Source organism: Polypterus senegalus, unplaced genomic scaffold (genome assembly GCF_016835505.1).
Source record: "Polypterus senegalus isolate Bchr_013 unplaced genomic scaffold, ASM1683550v1 scaffold_3216, whole genome shotgun sequence".
NCBI classification, from domain to species: Eukaryota; Metazoa; Chordata; class Cladistia; order Polypteriformes; family Polypteridae; genus Polypterus; species Polypterus senegalus.
The window spans coordinates 2,462-23,347 of NW_024379111.1; the positions used below are offsets into that span (position 1 = coordinate 2,462).

The following is a 20,886-nucleotide window of genomic DNA, read 5'->3' on the forward strand; positions in this document are numbered from 1 at the left end:
ACTTCCATTACTTTGGCATGGTGAAAAGAAAATGAAAAAATCAGTCTTCAGTTCACCGAAATACCTACAGAGGGGAAAGTGTATATCCAAGTTTTAAAAATATTCACAAAATTTTGGAATTGGGTTTCCCATGAAGGGTTGCCAATGGAAAACAGTCCAGGTGTCTTGGCCTCGGAGGGATAAGTAGCCACCTGGGGCCAGGAAAGAGGTAAATCTAGTTCCCCCGGGCAGTTCCCATGTGATGCCTTTTTATCAGAAAACTGTCCCCCTTCCTACAAAAAAGGAACATGATCATATATTGATGTGAGTCCACCAATCATAATGTGAATTCCTAAAGACTTGAATCGGTTTAAAGGTAATAAAAAATAATGGCCTTTTTAAGGCAAATAATATTTCCTCACTCTTAAAATTTTTTATATCTAAAGAAAATTCACAACTCAAAAAGAACTGAAAAAAGGCATTTCTAAAATATGTGTGGTAGAAGCCAGTGTTAAAAGGGAAAACATACCTATCATTTTTGGGAAAATGTCATCAAACAACAAGTTATAAATCTGTACAAACCCAAATTTCCCCAAGTCTTTTTTATATCCATTGGTTGCTGTTCTATACGAGACCTTTAGAGTGTGGAAAAACTCAAAGCACTTTGTAAAGCTGTTAAAGTTCTCACGGAATAGAAGTTTCAAACTGGTTTTTCCAAGGTCCCTCTCCCCTAGATGGCAGTTATGAAAAAATTAAGCTTTTTTCAGCTATTGAATAGTAAACCAGACCGTTAAAAAGTCAAAACCTGTCAAAGTATTCAATTGAACAGCACTTGCCCTAATCTCTTTTTTTGATAGTAGATCTAATAAAAAAAGGGGGAGTCTTACTGTATAGAAAAGAAGAAGAAAAAAGCATTTTAATGTATGTGGGGAAATTTGGAATCTATATATACATATATATAAAAACATATATATAATCACCAATTCAACCCCTCCCCCCCTCCCTCGCCTCAAGGCATCCACTCCGTCAGGCCCCCAACACCTCCCCAAACCTTTTTCGCTGCATACAGTGATTCCCATCCCAAAACATATTTCTTTTTGATTCCCCACGGAACAGGGAAACCTTTTGTCCAAAACCCCTGATTCATATCTCGACGGGGAGACTTTCCCACAACCATAGCATCTACAGGAACGCTGCAACTTTGTTAGGGTGGCGTACTGAAATTCCTTTTTTAAAAACCGTTGGCGGCTCTATTTCCGCATGAAACATCAAACCTACCACCACCGTTAAACATCTTCAATCCAAATTGATAATTGGGACAAGGTGCTAATGACACAGGCATGTTCCAGGCAGTTGACAGGTTATTCCGACCTCCCGGGTGACCCAGGCCCCTTTGGGGGAAACAATACTTTGGGTGCAGATTTCCAACAAATAATCCCTTCATTATGTGTGGCTCTAGCACCCCCATTTCATTAACGCCCTTTATGGCTCCGCGTACTTACAGCGACAAATATGGGGCCCTTCCTCCCCATTTGTAAAAGGGCCCGATGCGGCGGCGAAAGCCAAAATTTCCTTCACATTTTTCCTTTTTTTGTCCGTTTAACAACTTTTATGGGACATCGACTTCTCAACTGTCCCCAGAACAACTCAGTATCCAGCCTATTGGCCCCAAAAAGACTGCCACCAATGAACAAGTAGAAAATTATCCCCACCATAAATAAATTTCCCGGTGACTCCATTGTCCCAAATGATCCAAAAATCAACTTCGTTTCCCAAAAAAATTTCTTAAGTCTTACTCCCACGGGATCCTCTGAAAACTCAAAATAAAAAATTTGGGTTTAGTTGTCATTTCCGGAACCTCATCCAGCAAGAGGTCTCTGTTGGACGCTATTTACGGCATTCACCGAAATGTACTGGGTGTAAAACTATCACAGTTCTACATCCAAACTGTCCTTATTCCCGTTTCCCCCTGCCCCCATCAGACAAATTTTTTACTTTTACGAATTTCCGTTAGATTGGCTTTGAAATAAAAATTAATAAGGAAAGGGCCAAACTTTAAAAAATACCTGTATCTCCCAAAACCAGTTTTCGTCATGGACATTTTTGTTGTTTTCTCTAGGGTTCCATCTTTTCATTCACTCACAGTCGATCCTAAAAACCCACCCCATTTGGACAACTGTGTTTTTTCGGAATGTTCCCCATCAATGAAAAATTATGCGGTGTATCTCCCTTTGGAAAATACAATAATTTAATTACAATATACGTTGGGGCAAAATTTTCACCTCAGACCAGAATTTATTCATAATGATGAAAAATTCAATTGTATTCACAAAACTAAATTATACTATAATCGGGGTGGTATTTTGGGAGAGATGTCTCATTCCGGTACAAAATGCTAAAAAATTTGATGTTTTGGGGGGATCCCCTTTTTAGAACCCTAATAAATGTTTTATTCAAAGGAAGAAAATAGGATTTTAAAGGGCCCATCTAGAAAACCCCAGGTTTTGAAACCTAAATCTGAAATTGGGAAGTTACCTTCTTTCCCTTCCTTGGTTTTTTAAGGGAAAGCCCCAAAAGATTCTTTTAAAAAGAAAAGAACGGGATGAATCTCAGAACATACACAAAAAGAACACACCAAACTAACCATCATGTAGGAAACCCAGATAATTTAATAAAACTTAAAAAAAAGGGATGGGGCTATCCTCTCCTTTCTGGGTGCCCAAAAGAGGTTGGGGGAGAAATAGAAGCAAAATATGGTCCATAAAGATGTTTTTAATGAAAGATGGGATGAAATGGGGAAAGTGGGCTCCTGTCATGGGAACAGTATGAGATGCTGGAAAAAAATTCTTTTTTAATGAAAGGATAGATACGAAACCAGAAAAAATTTTTTAAGGAAGACAGGATGTGATGTTAGTACCTGAAAATTAATCAATAAAAAAGGGTTATTGGATAAAAAGGACAAACTTTTCCCAGGATACCTGCTACCTTTTAAATGAGATGCGTCATGATTAATGATCTGTTGTTGAGAGATAAGAGGGTTTGGTGCTTTTTAAAAAAATCTTCATACTGGAAGACTCTTGCATCTAATACAAATAAAGATTTTGGGAATCATGAATTAAAATATTGACATAAAAGGATATTGGGCCCTCAAAATTTTATAAATTTAGATATCACTCAAACCCTGATGTTTTAGTGTCAGGGGGGCAGTCCTCTTTCGCCAGGGCTATTAAAATATATTCTTTCCATGCTGAGGATCCCCAACAGACCCTTTTTTGACCCCCTGGATCTGCCAAATGGGCTAACTTCCCTCAAAGTGGTCCATCTCCTGGGGTTTTTCACTTTACCATTTTTTCCACAAAGCAGGTTTAAAAGACAGGATGTCTCAGGATCCTTCTCAGAAAAAAATTCACCCCTACACAGGCCCGAGGAGATTGTTGGGGGAAACAGGGTAAAAGGTGGAAAAAAACCAAAAGGGGAAATTTTGAGGAAATTTGAAATGCAAGTCAATAAAACAGGCTGTAGTTTTCGGCGAAAAAAAGACTGTGGGGGGAGATAAAAAAGTAAGACGTGGGGTTTGGAACATATGCAGGGATTAAAGGGGTCAGTGTATGGAAATAACGGGGGAAAATAAAACCCAATGCCAGACTGAGGTTATGAAGCGTCAGTAAAAAGGGGATGGAAAGGGACTGGGTGCATGAATAGGCCCTGACAGGTGAAAAAAAAAGCGAAACGGTGCAAGTTTAAAAACTTGGGAAAGTTACCGGTCAATACCCAAAAAGCCACCGAAACATCTCCAGCCCCAATGATTGCCGGCTCAAATGTAGCTCCATCAGGCAAGGGGGCATTTAGGCCACTGGTCCCTAAATCCAAAAGCGGCCTTACTGGAAAAGAATATAATTTGTAAAAAAAAACAAAAAGTGAAATCTGCCCCACACAATGTGTCAAAATGTCCCTTACCCCCTATTCCTACCTACACCCGGGAATAACAATGGTGACTGACTCCACTGTTTTAATCTCCAGCCCCTGTAACTTGTTGCCCGTATTCGGAATTCCTCGAACCACCGGAAAAGGGGTGCTGGATAGCACCTCTCCGCACCAGTGACCAACCGGCGCATCGGGGAGAGTACTGCAAAAGCACTGGAGCCAGCTGGGTTATGCTGGGAACACCAATGTTAACTGAGGAAAAATTTGGTGTGATCAAAAACTAAAAAGAAGCAGAGTTGGACAATCAACATCAAACAGAGTAGACTGTTACAAAGAAAAGATAAACTCAACGTCACAAATATGCATAATAAACCAGCATGTTATAAAAATGGGGCTGAAGATGCAAGTTTAACAATAAGTCTGGAGAGAAAGTAGAGGATGATGGATCACAGCCTTCAGCAGATGAGAAAATGGTAAGCAATGTGCATCTCAGGTTAGACTGTGGGTATTTCATCCTTTGTTTTATAAAAGGTTGAGTGCTGTACACATCCAGGAAAAAAATTGGGTACAGTTGGAAATGACAGGTAGAGCACCTGGAGTGAAGTTCATACATACATGAAAGGACAACAATCCAAAGCTATTAAACAAGAAGGAGTATCCTTGGAAGAGCTGACAGTTATACTTTTTCTTTTTACCTTAACTGTAGGGTGTAACCTGGTTTGAGTGTCAGGTCGAGTGATGGGAAAACGATCACCATCAGATTTTCCCAAAAACCATGGCAGATTTTAGTGTTGGCACAGAAACTGGCGTTTTTCCATGCCTTCATTAGCAAGATTAGCACATCTAGCTGGTTAATGGAAGTCATAGGCAGGCTTCTCATAGAAGTTCTGCAATATTATCCAAAGAGGCATTGTAAGGACCCAGCAGTACCTCCCACCCACCCCAAAACCAGTTGCCAGTAAGGAATACATGGGCTCAAACTACCTGAGGCAATGTTGGCTGAATTACTGGAATTATGTGTTTTTCCTTCTCAGACAAAATAATGATGTCATCAACTGCCCACTGGTCATAGCCCTCCCAGAAGCAGTGGCTGCCACCAGCGGAAACGTGTGCATGGAGTTCGAGCAGCTTCAGGTAGCTCCTAAATAAACAAATCTTTGGAAAATAGAGAAGAGAATAAAAGTATTACTGGATAGTATCTAGTGTTTCCAAGTACATCCATTATTCTGTAAGCAATTGACACTAATACTGAAAGGTTCAGTTGCTGGTTTCCCAGCACTATTGTCCCTTGCCTCTAGCTTCTATTTCATATTCTGGAAATATCACTCTCTTACATTCTCTTTATTGTGGCTGTTGTTAGTTGTACTCTGCTGACATCCTGCCACATAGTACCTCAAGTCTTTCATTTGATCTCGTTTATTCCTTGGCACAAACACCCCCTTGCTGAATACCTAGGCTTAATGAAGTCAGAGAAGACATCTCAGCGAGAAGTCCCCAGGTGATCCCCATTGTTACTGTACTGAAGCAGCGCCACGACTATCAGCCCGTTACATTCTGCTTTTCCCCACCAATCCTCAGGGGAGAACTGAAGAAAGTCCACCCAGCTGGTGTCCAGGTCCCAGCTGACTAAATGTCTGCGTCCTGCCTGTAACAAAGAAGAAGAAGAGATTTTCCAACAGCCATTATACATGACTCGCATATCTTTGATTTCCAGTTGTAAATTTGAAGCATTCCCTCAGCCCACCTCATGGATAAACACCATGAAAATAGAATATGGAGTGGTTAAATGGTACCTTGCTGAAGTACAGAGATGACCCAGAGGAGATAACTCCACAACCCTCCTCTGGCCTCACTATCTCACCACCTATAACTTCCTGCCAGGTATTGTGCAGAGTATTCTTCAACTCAAAGTCTGACATGACATTGGAAGAGAGGGATGTCTGGGGCTGGCAGTCCACACCAGTAAAACCATCGTCACAGCTGTGGTGATTAGGATAAGTGTAAGGAAAATAAGGAGGAAATTCAGTAAAACCAGAAGTGCCAAAGCAAAAATTAGTATAGGATGCACATACCTATAAAGAGACAGAGAGAGAGAGCAAAGAGAGCAGAAGAGCATAGCATAAGGTAAGTAAGGAGTTTAAAAAACACATAAATGGAAGGGTAAGGGAAGAGAAAGAGCCAGGCACATTGAGGCAAGAAAAGCAGGAGAACATAACAGCAGACAAAAGCAAAATGGGGAGAGGGAGACAGAAGGTGATAAGGTGTACACAAGATGGATGTAAATCAACAAACAAAGGAAGAGAGAGGACATATTATAAATAAAAGTTGCAGCTTTCAATCCATAGCATATCAGCTCACAAAGCATTTAAATGCTACATAAACATGCTTTTACCTGCATACACCATGTTTGCACCAGCCGTGACCATGGCACATATGAGGGCATTGCTGTCCAATGTAGATATTGTCCAAAGCCCACTCATCTTGCTCCAGGTAGTAGCTCTGAATCCAGCCGGAGGTGGCACTTGACCTGAAATACAAAAAAAAAAAACTTGTCAATTTGCATGCCTGGGTATACAGTGGCAATGGGAAGTTTGTCATCTAATAAACATCTGGAAAGCATGTCTCCCTTGTATAACCAACAGGTTGCAGACAGAACATAAAAGGGCAATAAGAAAATGAAAACATTCAAAAGTTTCAAGTAGTTTTTCCATCCCGCCACTATCACTGCTGCCTCTAAGTTTATATGCAAACTTTCTTTTCCACTGCCTACCTTCTACACAAGCACACTGATGCCCCCACCTACCAGCAGTTTGTCAATGAGTCCAAGCCTAATAGGAATATAGGCTGGGGAAAATGCTAGACTCAACAAGTCATAGGCTGATAAACAGGAGGACATGCACAGCTCTAGAAATGAAAATACATCTAGTAACAAAAAGGCAAGCATTCAGGATATGAACAAAGAATGCAACAGCACCAATAACAGATCAGTAGTCTAACAACTAGGATAATTACCAAGTCTTCTGAGGAAGTGGCAGAGTAATTCTTCTCCATCTGGCAAATTCCGAGGGGTGATAAATGCTGGCTGAGGTAAACTCAGGACAACTGGGCATCCCAGGAAGGCAAGCCTAGTACATATACATTTTAGAGTGATAATGGAAAAGTACTCAAGTGTCAGTATAAAATATGTATTTCAGATCTGTAGATTGTTTAACTTGCCACATAAATGATATCTAACATTTGCTTACATTGCCTTCTGTTGCCTTAACACTTTATATACATGGGCTTATCTATTTATACACCTGACAACTTGTGCCACCAAAACTAAAACAAAGTAAACATGTTTTTCATATATCAAACTAATTTTCACTTGTCAAAAATGTGTCATTTTGCATTCATTATGCATTTTCATATTTTTACGCCTATCTAACATGATTCTTACCTCTTGAACCAGATGCCATGTGAGGCCATGGTTGGTAGAGTATTCCAGACTAATTTGGTTGTCCATGTTGGGGGAAAAGTCCTTTCCACAGCCCATTACCAGGCTAAATTGGATCATATAGGAGGCACCTGTCTGCATGGACTGTGTTTCCACATACCTTATACTTGAACCCGGGCTTGGTCGCCTGAAAAACTGACAGATGCAAGACAGATGACTGAAATCAGCTGCTACTTCTAATATTATTTATCAAAGTGAAATACACTTTTCACAGGACATATTTGTTTTATGCATTACATTCTAGGTAAATGCCCTATATAATACAGCATATGACACATACCGAACTAGTCCACTGGGACATAAGCTTTTAATTAGGAGTCAGTGCAGTTGACTCAAAGGTAGAAAACAGCAGGAGTGCAGTTATAATTAAAGAGCAGACAGATGAACACAAAATTCAATAAATAGTTACCTAAGTGTCCAGTCATGGCCACAGTAAGGTTGAACATTTCCAAATAGAACCCCAGAGACTGTGTGACATCTACCAGGTTGTTAAAGTCTAGGCTGATGCTGTTGAAGAGAATGGAGGTCATAATAATTTCATCCACTGCACACATCATGACCACGACCTGAATGGTAGGGCTGCCACCAGCGGAACTGGACTCCAAACTTCTTAGCTTCATCAGGTAGCTGTACAGACACAATTCTGAAGGAAAGTCAAAGAGAGAGATGGTAGTATGCAATTCCAACGTGATAAGCCAACAGTTTGCATCACATGTGTCTGAAGGGCCTGTATTCATCCATCAAACATTTGCCAGGGTTTCAAAATGAAATGTCTCATGCTTCTATAGGGCTAATCAGTACTTGAAAAGAGATGTTACCCTGCCATGAGAAGTACTGGTAATTGTATTTCAGACCGGGGTGGTGGAGATCAGGAGGTGCTTCTCTGTTATCTGAAGTGATGGTCAGCATGTCTAAGCGGCTGTCTTCGGTGTTCTGATTATTGGCCTAGTGGTCACTGTGTACCTAATAAAATCGGTGAGTTTCTGCATCCCATAAACATGCGAGACTAACCTGGGCTCATAAAAGCCTCGGTAGGAAAAATGTTGCAAGAGTTTCCAAGTGATCCCATTATCAAAGGAGAAGTGGAGCAGGACACCCTCTCCTGCCTGGTCAGGAGCCTTGCAGGTACTCAGTTTGCTGCGGCTGCTGAGGCGTAGGGTGAATTGCAAATATCTGTATGAAAAAGGGCAAGACATGAGAAAGAATTTTAAGCAAAAAGTCAATCATTTTGGCTCCCTGTGCAGATGACTGCTAGATCACTGATTTGTATTAAACAGCCATTAAAAAGGCTCCTCTTTTTCTATGATTCTGAAGGAGTGTGCCACTTACAGTATATTTATTTCCAACAAAATCAACTTGAGGCAATTAGAATACACTGATGAACAGGAAGCAAAGGCTGATGTCAACAAATTAAAAGTGCTGCACTTGTATGCATTATAAGTATTAGAAAAGTGCAACCTGACACCTCCTATTATATTGTTACTAATACTCCACAAGAGTAATACTACATATTTACAGACTCTGATGATAGGAATCAATTATCATAAAAATACTAACATTCATATTTAAAAATATCACTAAAACTACTTTGAATGTCTACAAATCACACAGTGCCTAGGGAAGAAGGGGCAGGATCATACTCTGATTTAAAGCTGGATGAGAACTAAAGCAGAAAGGCAATGCTGTGCACATATAGGCTGAGGAAAGTGGAAAGGAAGTAGTGTTACTCAATTTTTTACAGGTGTACATCTTATGTTGGAGACATTGCTGCTACTTATAATCCAGGAAGGAACAGCTAGTTCATAGTGAAAAACATGTGTTCATGTTAGTACTGTAGGTGGTATGAACTACTGCCTCACATGTTTAATTGAATTATTGATTTTAGTTTCTTTATGCTGGGGTTAGCTGTGATAGGTTTAGCACAAAACAGGAAAATTCAAGTATTTTCACAGAGGGACCCCATTGCCACATTTACTGACATCTTTTCACTTATTAAATTCTTTTTTTTCACACTTTCAAGTGTATTTGATAATATGTTCGTGTTTATTCATTTCACTTTCCAATTTTCTCAGCTTTTAATTACAGATTAGTGACAGCAAGGATGCTTATATTATGACACTATGGTTCTCTTAACCCCAAAATCTAAAATCTCCCTGACACTCTCCAGAAAGCACAAAAATCAAATTAGATTTTCTTGCTGAAGTCTACATATTAATATTCCCTGATTTTTCTTTTTTCATTTCTTCATTGCATAGGCCCCTTGGCTGTAGATAATATTCACACATATTGAATCTAATCACCCAGAAAAACAGATCATCATTCCTGCTCAGGTACAACACGTTGTATGAAACACCTTAGTTAACAAAGATCACCGCTAAAACCGAAAGGACTTTTAAGTAAGAAATGAGTTATGTCTTACAAGCATACAGGTATGAGAGGAAGGGTTCTATTGAACCTACCTTCTGTAGACATGATCACTTTATTACATCCTAACTAGTGTTTTGGATTGAGATCAAACCTGATTATTTCACACAACCTGATTCATAAATTAGTACTGTTTAAGAGCCCAATTAGTATGGATACATGCAACCATGATGAAAAGTAAATGAAAAAAGTTTGTAGCAGTCTCTGATAACTAATTACCTCTTTACGCTATTGTACACGCATATCACAATACCTGGCTTGTGTGCTGTCCAGGAATGATGTAACGAGATGGCGCCTACCATCTTTACTGAAGACGAGTGCTTTTCCACTAGCAAGAACACCACATCCAAAGCTGACTTCTGCTCCTCGAATTGACTGGAAGTTGTGATAGGATGATAATCTCGGGCTCAGAAAACTCTCAGAAACGAAGGCTGGGAAAGTCTGAGAAGCTAACTCACATGCAGGACCAGAAAAGCCAGGGTCACACCTGTAAGAGGCGCAAGTCCCAGCATACCAGTTAATGACAGTGCTCATCATTTCTTAGAACTTAGTCTCAAGAGAGAAAAAACACTGACACTTAGTTTTATTATTTGAGAAAACAGGCTGAGAGTTACTTTGATTTCTGCACTCTAGTCTACATATTTAAAATTAATCTAGTCTCTTGTATGTATACTATAATCATTTAGTCTTTATGCTAGAATTATAAATTAGCTTAACCTATTCAGTATAACCGAATTTACTATCACCTCATGAGTCTAAATACTTAGATTTAGGTTCAAGTTTAAATTTATTGTAGTTTGCACACAGTAATTAATTTCATTACTCATTTTCTACCTATCGTCTTGTACATTATAGCTATATGCATAATAGCATTTAGTTTCATGTGTCCTGTCTGAAATTGAAATATTTAAAAAAACTGCAAATTTATACCTAGGATTTTAATCTATATGTTGGAATTTTGCCACAGTTCTATTGTTCAATATGAAGTCTCCTTTTTTAATAGTACAGTTTGTATAATGTCTGTTTCCAGTCTGAGTTAAACTGATCATGTTATCTTAAAGATAATTAATTTTATTCAAATTTTATTCAATGTTAAGCATATTGTGTTTTGCATAATGATTTTGATTTTGGTCATAAACGGCACATGCTTACTTGCACCCATTTCTGGTACACTGGCCACGTCCAGAGCAAAATTTAAGGCATGATGGTCCAATGTAAACTAAAAGAAATTAGGACACATAATAGAAAAGATAGGTGAAGTGCTCCCTGTTGTAAAATCAAAACACAGAGTATCACACTGAAATTCAATCTAATATTTCCCAATCTCACCATTATCTATAGCCCACATGTTTCCTACACCTGGCCCATTCTGCCTCCAACGGAAGCGTACTGCCTGTTAGTGGCGCATTAGGCAAGGGGATGGTAATTCTGCTCCATCTGCAGGAAATATGACATATGATATATAAAGGATTAGATGTAGCAGTTTGAGATGCTGATTTCACATGAGGGTTGAGGTCACTTCTCTTACCCACTGTAGTTATCAGACGAATACACAGTGCTGTGAGGGAGGTGTACACCTGTGCAGAGTTCTGGAAGACATTCAGTGTGTAGCAGGGACCAGATGCGACCACTATTGGTGGAAAATTCTAGGCTAACACTGTAAGGAGAAGGGTACATATCAGCAACCATGACACCACTAGGAAAAAAAACAAGGAGGAAGAGTGGCTACCTGTTAGCAGGCTGATATGACCCACAACCCAGGTTGATGGAGAACTGGATCATGGGACTGTGAAACTGGCAATACTGGCAGCAGATGAAAGTAGTCGATAGCCCAGACATTGTGGTTCAAGCCAGCATGATTACGCTGCTCCAGACAAAACTGTGTAGCTGAAGACTGCAGCTCTGTAGGCACTGGTACTGATACCAGAGTTGGGGTCTGAAGATAGACAACATAATGCATAATTAATAAGACAATGACAACAAACTGGAGAAGTGTACACGTAGTAGATGACTATTACTAAGAGCAGATGGGGTTATGACAAAGGACAAGGAAAAATAGGAGAATACAGAAAGTTATCAAAAACTGCATTTCATAATAAGCAGGTAAATTCTTTTGTGGCTGCATACCTGGTTAAGAAACAATCATAACATCTGATAAACAAAGGTCAAAAATGAATATATTTTATGACGAGTCATCAAAAGGTTTTGAGCCCAACTTATTAGGAGGAGCACTAATAATACCAAACCAGTTATATTTTCCTAATGAACACTGAGTGGAGGTATTACTCTTGTGTTAGAACTAGAGCACTATAACCGATTTTGTGGTTTATGCCATCCATTTTAATTTGATTTTGGAAACAAGAAACATGCAGTCTTCTAGCATTTATGGTAAACAGTGTAAGTTTTTTCTATTTCAGTACAAAGGGTTAATCTTTGGCTGTTTACAAAAATCAGCACTGTAGAACACCCCTTACAGCTGCAGGCTCACAACTTGATTATCCTTTGTACAGAGGAAAAGACACTGGGATGGAGCACTGAATAAACACAGAAATATGGCAAAATATGGCTGATCAGAGACAGATTAAGAAGACAAAAAGAGATTTGATACCAGCCCAATGAGATGTAATACCAATGAGATTCGGAAGCCAACCATTATAAATTCATGTAATCCATTTTAGGAGCCTATCATGGTACCACTAGATATAATACAGGAACCAACTGGACAGGGACCCAGTGTATTGCAAGGCACATTAACATGGATCCACATTTACTTATACAGAGCCAATTTAGAGTTGCCAAATAACATAAACTGATGTTTTGGATGTGTTTGAAAAAAGGTAGCAAAAGGAGAAAAAAAAAAACATGTAATGGGAGACATATGGATCTGACGGTGCCCAAGCCAAAATCCATTCCTAAGATTCTACAGTTGTGAAGAAGCAGTGGTAACTACTGTTCGATGTCAACAAGGATTCAGTGCATGATGTCAGCAAAGCCTTGAATTGTCAGAATACTAAAAATAAATGTCACAGGGTTGAAAGGTGTTATTTACAATTCACAACAGATATTAGACTTTGTTGTAATTAAAGGTTATTCTAGGACTTGTAAAGATAAGAAGGGGCTTGGGTGTTGTACATTTAACTGTTTTGTTATAATATTTCTTTGTTTCCACAAGTTTTGGGGTATGCAGCCAGGTTTTGTGTTAATGGATAGCCTTTTAGCTTTGAGCTCTCAACACAATGTTAACTCCAGGAGAGCAATACCAGTAGATGACTACTGTCCTCTGAGCAATAATTCCACTCCCAAAGAAAAGGACAAGGCACCCTATAAGATGAGTAGGATAGAACATCCAACACAAAGTGATCCTTCCTGCTCTGTATCCTGCCATAAAGTGTGACATCATTATCATGAGAAACCCCGGGATCACACAGCCCACTACCTGCAAAGAAAGGAAATCAGGCCATTATTAGTACGACATTCAGTTCTACCAAGTGACAAGATAGTGCACACAAACACACCACCTACCCATTGTGAAGTAGAGTCGCAGGTTACCCACTGCAGTAGTATCTAAAATGGAGTACAAACTCTCCTCTCACCATCCTGTAGAAACACAAGGGAGGCCCGAAGCTACAGTGCCACAGTCAGCTCCATAGACAGCTCCTTGTATTTGCCAACTATAAAAAGAAACAGGTCAATGTGACATTATACCTTGGTACTATTTCCACTACCCTACAGAACTGGTGATACCTTACTACAGAACATGGCATCAAAAACAGCCACAAAACAGTTTAGCATACATGACACCTCACTGTGGAGTATTGCTGAGACTCACCCCTCTGGTGAAGCCTCAAAATCTTCCCTCCAGGAAGTGTGTCCCTCCTCACGGCTCAAATCCACATCCCGTGTTGAAGCAAAGCTGAACCCGAGCCCTCTGTCCCATGAAAATACATTGCATTTCCCTCAGACTGGCAGGCATGCTGCGGAAAACAGATACAACAGAACAAATGAAATATAAACCAGTAAAAAAAGTAAGGAGAGACGCTCAAACACTGGTACACCCAAGCAGAGAATTAGGGAGATTGCTTCTGAGATTACCTGGGAATAACCTAATCAAATCAGTATGCAGGTACACTGGAGAAGAATGAGACTTGGAAGAGGGTGACAATGTGAGAAATTTTACTAAGTAATGAGAGACATGATATAGTAGTCACAGTGGTAGATCACAATTAAATATTTTGTGCAAGAGACATATAAGGTACAGAATGAGTTGTGAGGCAGTTTAAGACAGTAGGCACAAGGAAATAGATGTCAAGACAGGTACCATATAATGGACAAGGCTAATTTGAGATGCTGGATGAAGGGTAATGTGAGACGCTGTGCACTTTCAGCTATATAATGTGAGATGCAGACTGAGGTGGCATGCAAGAGATGGTATGAAACATTGGCAGGGAAACTAAGCAGCTTATTCTCTGTCCCGCCCCACACCCATAACACTGTTCTCTCAGAGATGCCATCTTGGCACACCAGAGTTGAACAGATTGCATGGACAGACGGCTGCCTCTCAGGACACTCCAGCTGCCATCACCTTCAGTGCAGCTCAAGGGTAGCAGTCTTCCAGGTGGAGTGAATGCTGCCACACATACATCAACAAACATTCAGACTGAGGTTGAAGTAGCCCCTTATTATGAATCTTCTTTATATTTGCAACATCCATCCTGTTGCAAATTTAAAGTTTTTATGTACCTTAACAGTAGCTCCGGGAAAGAATAGCCAGTTGGTAGTGTCAGCAGGATCCAAGCTGTCTTGCAGCAGCACTGGTCTGTGGGCTGCATTGACCAGCAAGACATTGTCCAGTGCCCAGCATGATTCATAGCCTTCTTCACCAGCTAGCATCTCCTGGTGCCAGCGAAGCGAACATTCTCTCCCTTGGCAGCACTAACATGAAGCAGGTGGATTACTGTCGTACTATTGGAAGGTGCTCTGCAGGACAAAAGAGGTATGATGAAGGGCAGAGCAAATGGAAAAATTAACCATGAAAAGGAAAAAAACTATACAACTTTGACTAAATATTAATGTACACTTTATTTTAAGCAAAGCCTAGAAAAAGTCTAAACATCATGTCAATAAAACAATAACAAGCAACAGAGAATTAGAAATCATAGCACATAACATACAAAAAAAATTAAGAGAAACAATTTAAAAGAAATAATATAGGGATTAAAGGATAAATTAGAATAATTATGAAATTAAAAATTGTAACTCAGAAGATACATTAAAAGAGAGTAAAATATAAGAATTGGCAATGGGCTGAGAGACAGAGATTATGAAGAAATAAATGGAAATTCAGAAAGAAACTAAAACATACCAAAATCAAAAAAGTATATTTGACAGTAATAAACTGAACACTTATAGAACAAAAAATTAAAAAAGAGAAATTAGATATGAATAGACACAGTACCTAGCTTTACAAAAATCCTTTACAAATTATATCAAAATACAGGTTTAGACACCATAATCTAGTACAGAAAGATTTAGGGAAAATAAAATGTTTTTTTTCATATACATATGAATAATATAAACACAAGGGATGCGTCAAACAGGAATTTCTAAGTAAAATTAATACAAGCTAACTAAAACACCTGAATAGAAACATAACCCTGATTCTGAATAGGCAACTTAGTGTATTGTGTGTATTCAGATTAGTTCTTTGAAGACTTAAAGCTTTTATTACTGTAAAAGATGACCTTACAATATATTAAAATGTGGGAACTGAATACTTAAATAAACAGCATATTTCCTATTTTTCTTATTAAGTGTTGGTTCCAACATAGACAATGTCACATAAAAATGCAGTTTGATTTTCAGTATTTTAAAATGAAATTATCAAAGAGAAAAACACTTTAGAGGGATATTTTTCTTTGCTATCAATTTATATCTCCTGTTCTAATTTACATGGGCATTACTTATTGATTAGTGTGACATTGCAGTAGTTAGCAATGTCTTACCAAAGTTTCAGGGCCCAGTCATTATGGGTGTGATACAGTATGCGCCAATTTTGCTCATGTTCATGTGGGGTTTCTCTGGATAATTTGTTTTCTCCTGTATCCCAAAGATGCAAATGTTAACTTAATATACAAGTGCAAATTTAGCCTGTGTGAGCAACTATCTGGCTGAAGTGACATCTAATACAGTGTTGGTACATGCCTCGTTCTAGGTGCTGCTAACAAGTCAACCCTGCTTTGTATCCAACTACATGAAATCATAAAACGCATTAATACTGCTGAATTCATTGCAAATATTTTTGAAATATAATACATTATCATGACAATAAAGGTTTTTTTGAATGTTAAGTTAATAAATGGGAGCCAATATGTTAGCGAGTCCTGGAGTGGAACATTACTTAATAAAAAATCATCATTAGAATGAAGCATGTTTTAATTGAATTTGATAAATAAAGAAGGAAGAGTTGTGGAGATCAAGAATAAAGTCATGGAGAATATAATTTGTATTTAAAAGAAATCCAGTAACAGAGTATAAACTACTGTAGACTGTTTCAACCTTCCTCATCACATGGAACTTTCAATGGTACTAAAACACTTGACACACAGATCTCGGGAGTAGAGACTATAAAGTGTACTGTATATTAAATGAACATGAGTAGAAAACAATCCTCTCAAAAATCTAGCTACTAACTCACAAATTTAGTGTCACTGCAACAGATTCCCCCAAATTATCTTACTATTGATAAAATGACAGTACACTGAGTCCTACCAAGCAAACATAAAATATGTCCAGTGTAAAAACTAGGAAAATGAAAGCTCTTTTTTGAAGAATGGCAAAAGAAACAGAATGTGACCGCTTGCCTGGGGTCAGATTGAGTAACAGGTACCCACAGAGAATAAAGCCGTACTGCACGGAGATGAGAGGCCCATTTGCCACTTCATGGAGAAAGGAAGAAACCAGGGCTGAAACGGGCATGTTGTGAACTCAGAATCAAGAGTACATCTTAAACACTTGCAAAATTGAAGAACTTCCATCCATCCATCCATCCATTTCTAACCCGCTGAATCGAATACAGGGTCACGGGGGTCTGCTGGAGCCAATCCCAGCCAACACAGGGCACAAGGCAGGAACCAATCCTGGGCAGGGCGCCAACCCACCGCAGGACACACACAAACACACCCACACACCAAGCACACACTAGGGCCAATTTAGAATCGCTAATCCACCTAACCTGCATGTCTTTGGATTGTGGGAGGAAACCGGAGTGCCTTGAAGAACTTTCACATATTCATTATACTATTTAATAAGCAGAGGGTACTGCTCAATAGTTTAAAACAAAATTTCCAGGTCGTACTTCATTCAGTATTTTTGGCTTATTATATGGTCTATTCTGGCATCTGGGTTCAGGTGCAATTACAACATTTTGCCACATTGTATTGCTAATACAGGAGGACGACTTCATAAAATTAATACTATCTTAACTTGATGCTTTAAGAAATAGAAACAAAAAAGGGAAAGAATATGGTGGGGAATAAGTTACTTTAATTTTCATGAACATTATTTCAGCATGTGTCAACCCTCAACTACAGAGAAACTGAACAGAGTAAAGAATACAGAAAGTGCATTACAGAAAAACAAGCTGGAAACTGAGATATAAATAAAATATTAAAGCCCAGGAACAAAGATTGGCATACCGGATCTTCTCCAGTGGGGTCCAGCCCTCAGAGTTGTTACGGCTATAGGAGACAACAATATCAGGATCTGTGAAGCTAAAGCGACAGGAGCCGGAACCTGGAGCAAAAGGGTGACCAGTGATGACAGTATGTTAGAACATTCCCAATATTCTAGGCTGAATATACCTTACATTTGTCAGAGCAATCACTTCAACCTGCTCTATAGTTCCCTCTCCTACACCTGCCTGGTATTTCATATCAGTAAGAACTCCAAATCATGCATTTCTTATGCATTGGCTATAAAATCAACAGCTACTGAGTATGCATAACCTTGACAAAAAACTATTATTTCCTGTGTGATCACTGTAGACCGATATTCTCATATGAGCATCCCAAACTTTACTCTCTCACACAACCATTCAAAGTACCATTTACCTCACATGCATGACTGCACATACCAGAACATTCCCTCATTATATGTGTGATCATATGAATATAATGCTTGCTAAAAACACTATCTATTTTGGGAGATTATTTCTAAATTTCAAGTAATGTCTTAAACAATAAAGGTATTTTATATCAATGACAAAAACAGGATAAATTACTCTAGATTTCTACGATCCTCCTTTTTCAGATTTTCATATGGAATGCACTTTCCAGAATACAGCAGCAATAACAAAGCACTCAGATAATATGTATAATCACTCCAAACCATTGTCCGTTATACTTTGGCATATCAATGTTATGCATGGAAACCCACAATCCATTAAACAGAATGAGTCATGACTCCAAACAGCTGCCTAAATATATGATGGCTCCAGCACCCCCTCAATAATTCTTCCTCTATACCCAATAAATGCTGCTACTTTTCATCTCTTCCTCATTTCAATCCATAGTATTTAGTCTGAAGCAAACTGATTTGCAAACAAAGACAAAAGGACAGTTACTGTGCAATGGCTCCTTTTGGCTGATTCCTCCTTCTCCCTCTAAATAATCTCAACTTCAAACAAGGGCAAACAAAGAACAGCAACTCATTTTTGAATAAGCAGGGACATAGAACATATTGTAGCGGCTGAATAAAAAGCATTGTGGGTAGTGGGGATTTGACAAGTCTTACACTGTATGATTCCTAACCATGTAATCTGTCAATTACTAATCACCCTTTTTCTATATTTTTTGCTATGTCACTGGCTCTTCCCCATTATGCATATCTGATAGGTCCACCTCAAGTCAAAGTCTGCTTTACCCTATCTTCATACCTGGTCTGTTTTCCCTCAGCTCATATTTTTTCTTTCAGCCTTTTCCCCTTTATCATCTTGGCCATCTGTTTTATTTTATCACACCTAATCTCCTTATCCTTCCCAGTCTCAAAACCCTTATCTCTGTCATTCTGTTCCCTCTACACATTACCAGTTGTATCTCTCTGTCACCTTCGCACCTATCTGTCTTTACCTGTCTTGCTTTGACGTGGGATTCCCAGAGAGTTTCTGTGCTTAGTAACGCTCGCTAATTGACCCGTGTTTCTTGGTTTCACATGTCGTCCCCAAGGAACAGTAAATCTCTCTATTGCTTGTCTGAACACTGAGGGAATTTATTGTTATGGTTCCTTGGCTCATCATTCATTTCCTCTCTGTCCCTGGGGTCAGTGGGGCGTTTCACAAGTGCAATTAAGAGCCAGCCTGTGAATGGGGGGCAGCAGGGACACACAGAGGTGAAATGTGGACGGGAAACAAATTGCTCCCTGGGACACTCATCTCTAAATTAAAATGGGGTCTCTTATCCTTAGCAGCATTTGTAACAAGCCCCAGGGGGCTGAGGTGTTTCCAATTCACTTCCAGTTTTTATATGGGGTGGAGAAGGGGTATTACTTGCTGTGAAGTGAACCAAAATGAAAACATGCAATTGACTATACTGTTAATAAATCTGTGTTTTATATTATTGGCCATTTTTTTTAGTTGATCCTTGTCTTCACTGACCCTTATGTAACTCAACTCAATCTAAATGCTCTTAGCACCTTCTTCAGTATGTTTGGCTGGCAATGCTTGCCATGTCATAATAAAGAGCTGATGAGTGGCCCAAACATATAAGATTGATTATGACAGGGTGATCTGTAAAACTGGAAGAGACAGGTGGCACTGGCTCAAATAAAGTAAGTAATAAGCAAGAACTAAGTCTAATTTTTGCTTGTAGCCAAAAACTTTGGACTATGTGCTGACCACCTGCTTTCAGTTTCATCTTCAGGTAACATCATGCAGAGTCAGAGAGCCGGCAATTTGACAGCAGCTACCCTTAGTCTAATCACTCAGATTGTGACAGTATAGAAAGCAATTGTGCTATGGAGCTAGACAGTTATCTGGGAATAATGTGTTTAGGATCCTGTTTTCACACTTTCATCTTTTACTGAAAAAAGGCCGTAAGACAAAGACACATATGTTCCATAACAAGTATACAGGAAATGACAATGCAAATCACATAGGCTGTGAAGAATTTTAAATAGAAAGGGGTAATAAAGAGAGACTAGATATAGTACTATGAAATAGTGAGGGTGCAGTATGAGATGGGGAGCAGGAAAGGACTAATAAAGAGAAGAAAGGAAAGCAAGAGATGGGCTACAAGGATAGAAATAGGACAAAAGACTATTAAGTGTGCAGTACAGGGTGGGGTCATAGAAAACTAATGTATAAGTAAACTGAGAAACTCTATCAAAGATAAGAGAGATATAAGGAGGACATGTGGCAATATACTGACCAAGTGCAAACTGTAGAACTGAAGCTGAACTAGTGTTGAGTGGCACTGTCACCTGTAGGAGAGGCAGAAAGTAAGAATACTTAGAGCTGCAGAAAAATGTCTCTCTTTCTGTAGGACCCAATACTTACCAGTTCTCACTTGCCAAGCGGTTCACAAAAGGAAACAGCAGCACCGTGCATGATGCCACCACATCGCCACCCAATTCACAGCCACTGCAGTCAGACCTGACAAATAGACAAAAAATGAGAACCAAGCTAACCCATATCACAGTCTTTGCTATTCTTCTCATCAACCCATCTGCTATACACATTACCAGATATTGGGATTTAGCTGTTTCTCCTGGTGGGATTCAAAATCATCTCGCAGTATCACATGCTCTCCATGGACCTGAGCTGCAGGAAAAACAACATATATTATTCAGTCTATCCATTCATGTATTATTTTCCAGAAATTGCAGTCTCCAATGGTATCAGTTACAAGAGAAGAAATAAAGAAGAATTCTCATGCAAAAACTTTAAAAATGTAAGGTGAACAATTTTGCTTGCCCTGGAAATGAACAGTAAGTCAGAAAGTGCAAATTTCATTTGCATCTCCACCTTTTAGCTCAACCCAAAACAAATGTAAAAAGTGGTTGCATAGTGG

The 20,886-nt window shown here is 39.1% G+C and overlaps 2 protein-coding genes and 2 long non-coding RNA genes across 4 annotated transcripts; all 4 read right to left on the reverse strand.

Moving 5' to 3' along the window:
* Positions 1-5,383: 5,383 nt before the first annotated feature.
* On the reverse strand, positions 5,384-6,614 carry LOC120519796 (reelin). Its single transcript, XM_039742605.1, has 4 exons — positions 6,544-6,614; positions 6,296-6,430; positions 5,697-5,883; positions 5,384-5,548 (listed from the first exon to the last, which is right to left on the reverse strand). The coding sequence occupies exons 1-4, from the start codon at positions 6,612-6,614 to the stop codon at positions 5,384-5,386; spliced, it is 558 nt and encodes a 185-aa protein (XP_039598539.1).
* Positions 6,615-7,936: 1,322 nt separating this feature from the next.
* Positions 7,937-11,204, reverse strand: LOC120519797 (reelin). The gene is made up of 5 exons (XM_039742606.1): positions 11,153-11,204; positions 10,976-11,042; positions 10,077-10,310; positions 8,411-8,572; positions 7,937-8,042 (listed from the first exon to the last, which is right to left on the reverse strand). Exons 1-5 carry the CDS (start codon positions 11,169-11,171, stop codon positions 7,937-7,939), a joined length of 588 nt encoding a protein of 195 aa, XP_039598540.1. The 5' UTR covers positions 11,172-11,204.
* A 5-nt stretch (positions 11,205-11,209) lies between these two features.
* On the reverse strand, positions 11,210-11,606 carry LOC120519795. The gene is made up of 3 exons (XR_005631664.1): positions 11,553-11,606; positions 11,352-11,480; positions 11,210-11,260 (listed from the first exon to the last, which is right to left on the reverse strand). It is a non-coding gene; the product is annotated as an uncharacterized LOC120519795 (long non-coding RNA).
* Positions 11,607-14,741: 3,135 nt separating this feature from the next.
* Positions 14,742-20,300, reverse strand: LOC120519794. The gene is made up of 3 exons (XR_005631663.1): positions 20,245-20,300; positions 17,518-17,614; positions 14,742-14,800 (listed from the first exon to the last, which is right to left on the reverse strand). It is a non-coding gene; the product is annotated as an uncharacterized LOC120519794 (long non-coding RNA).
* Between the last annotated feature and the right edge of the window lie 586 nt (positions 20,301-20,886).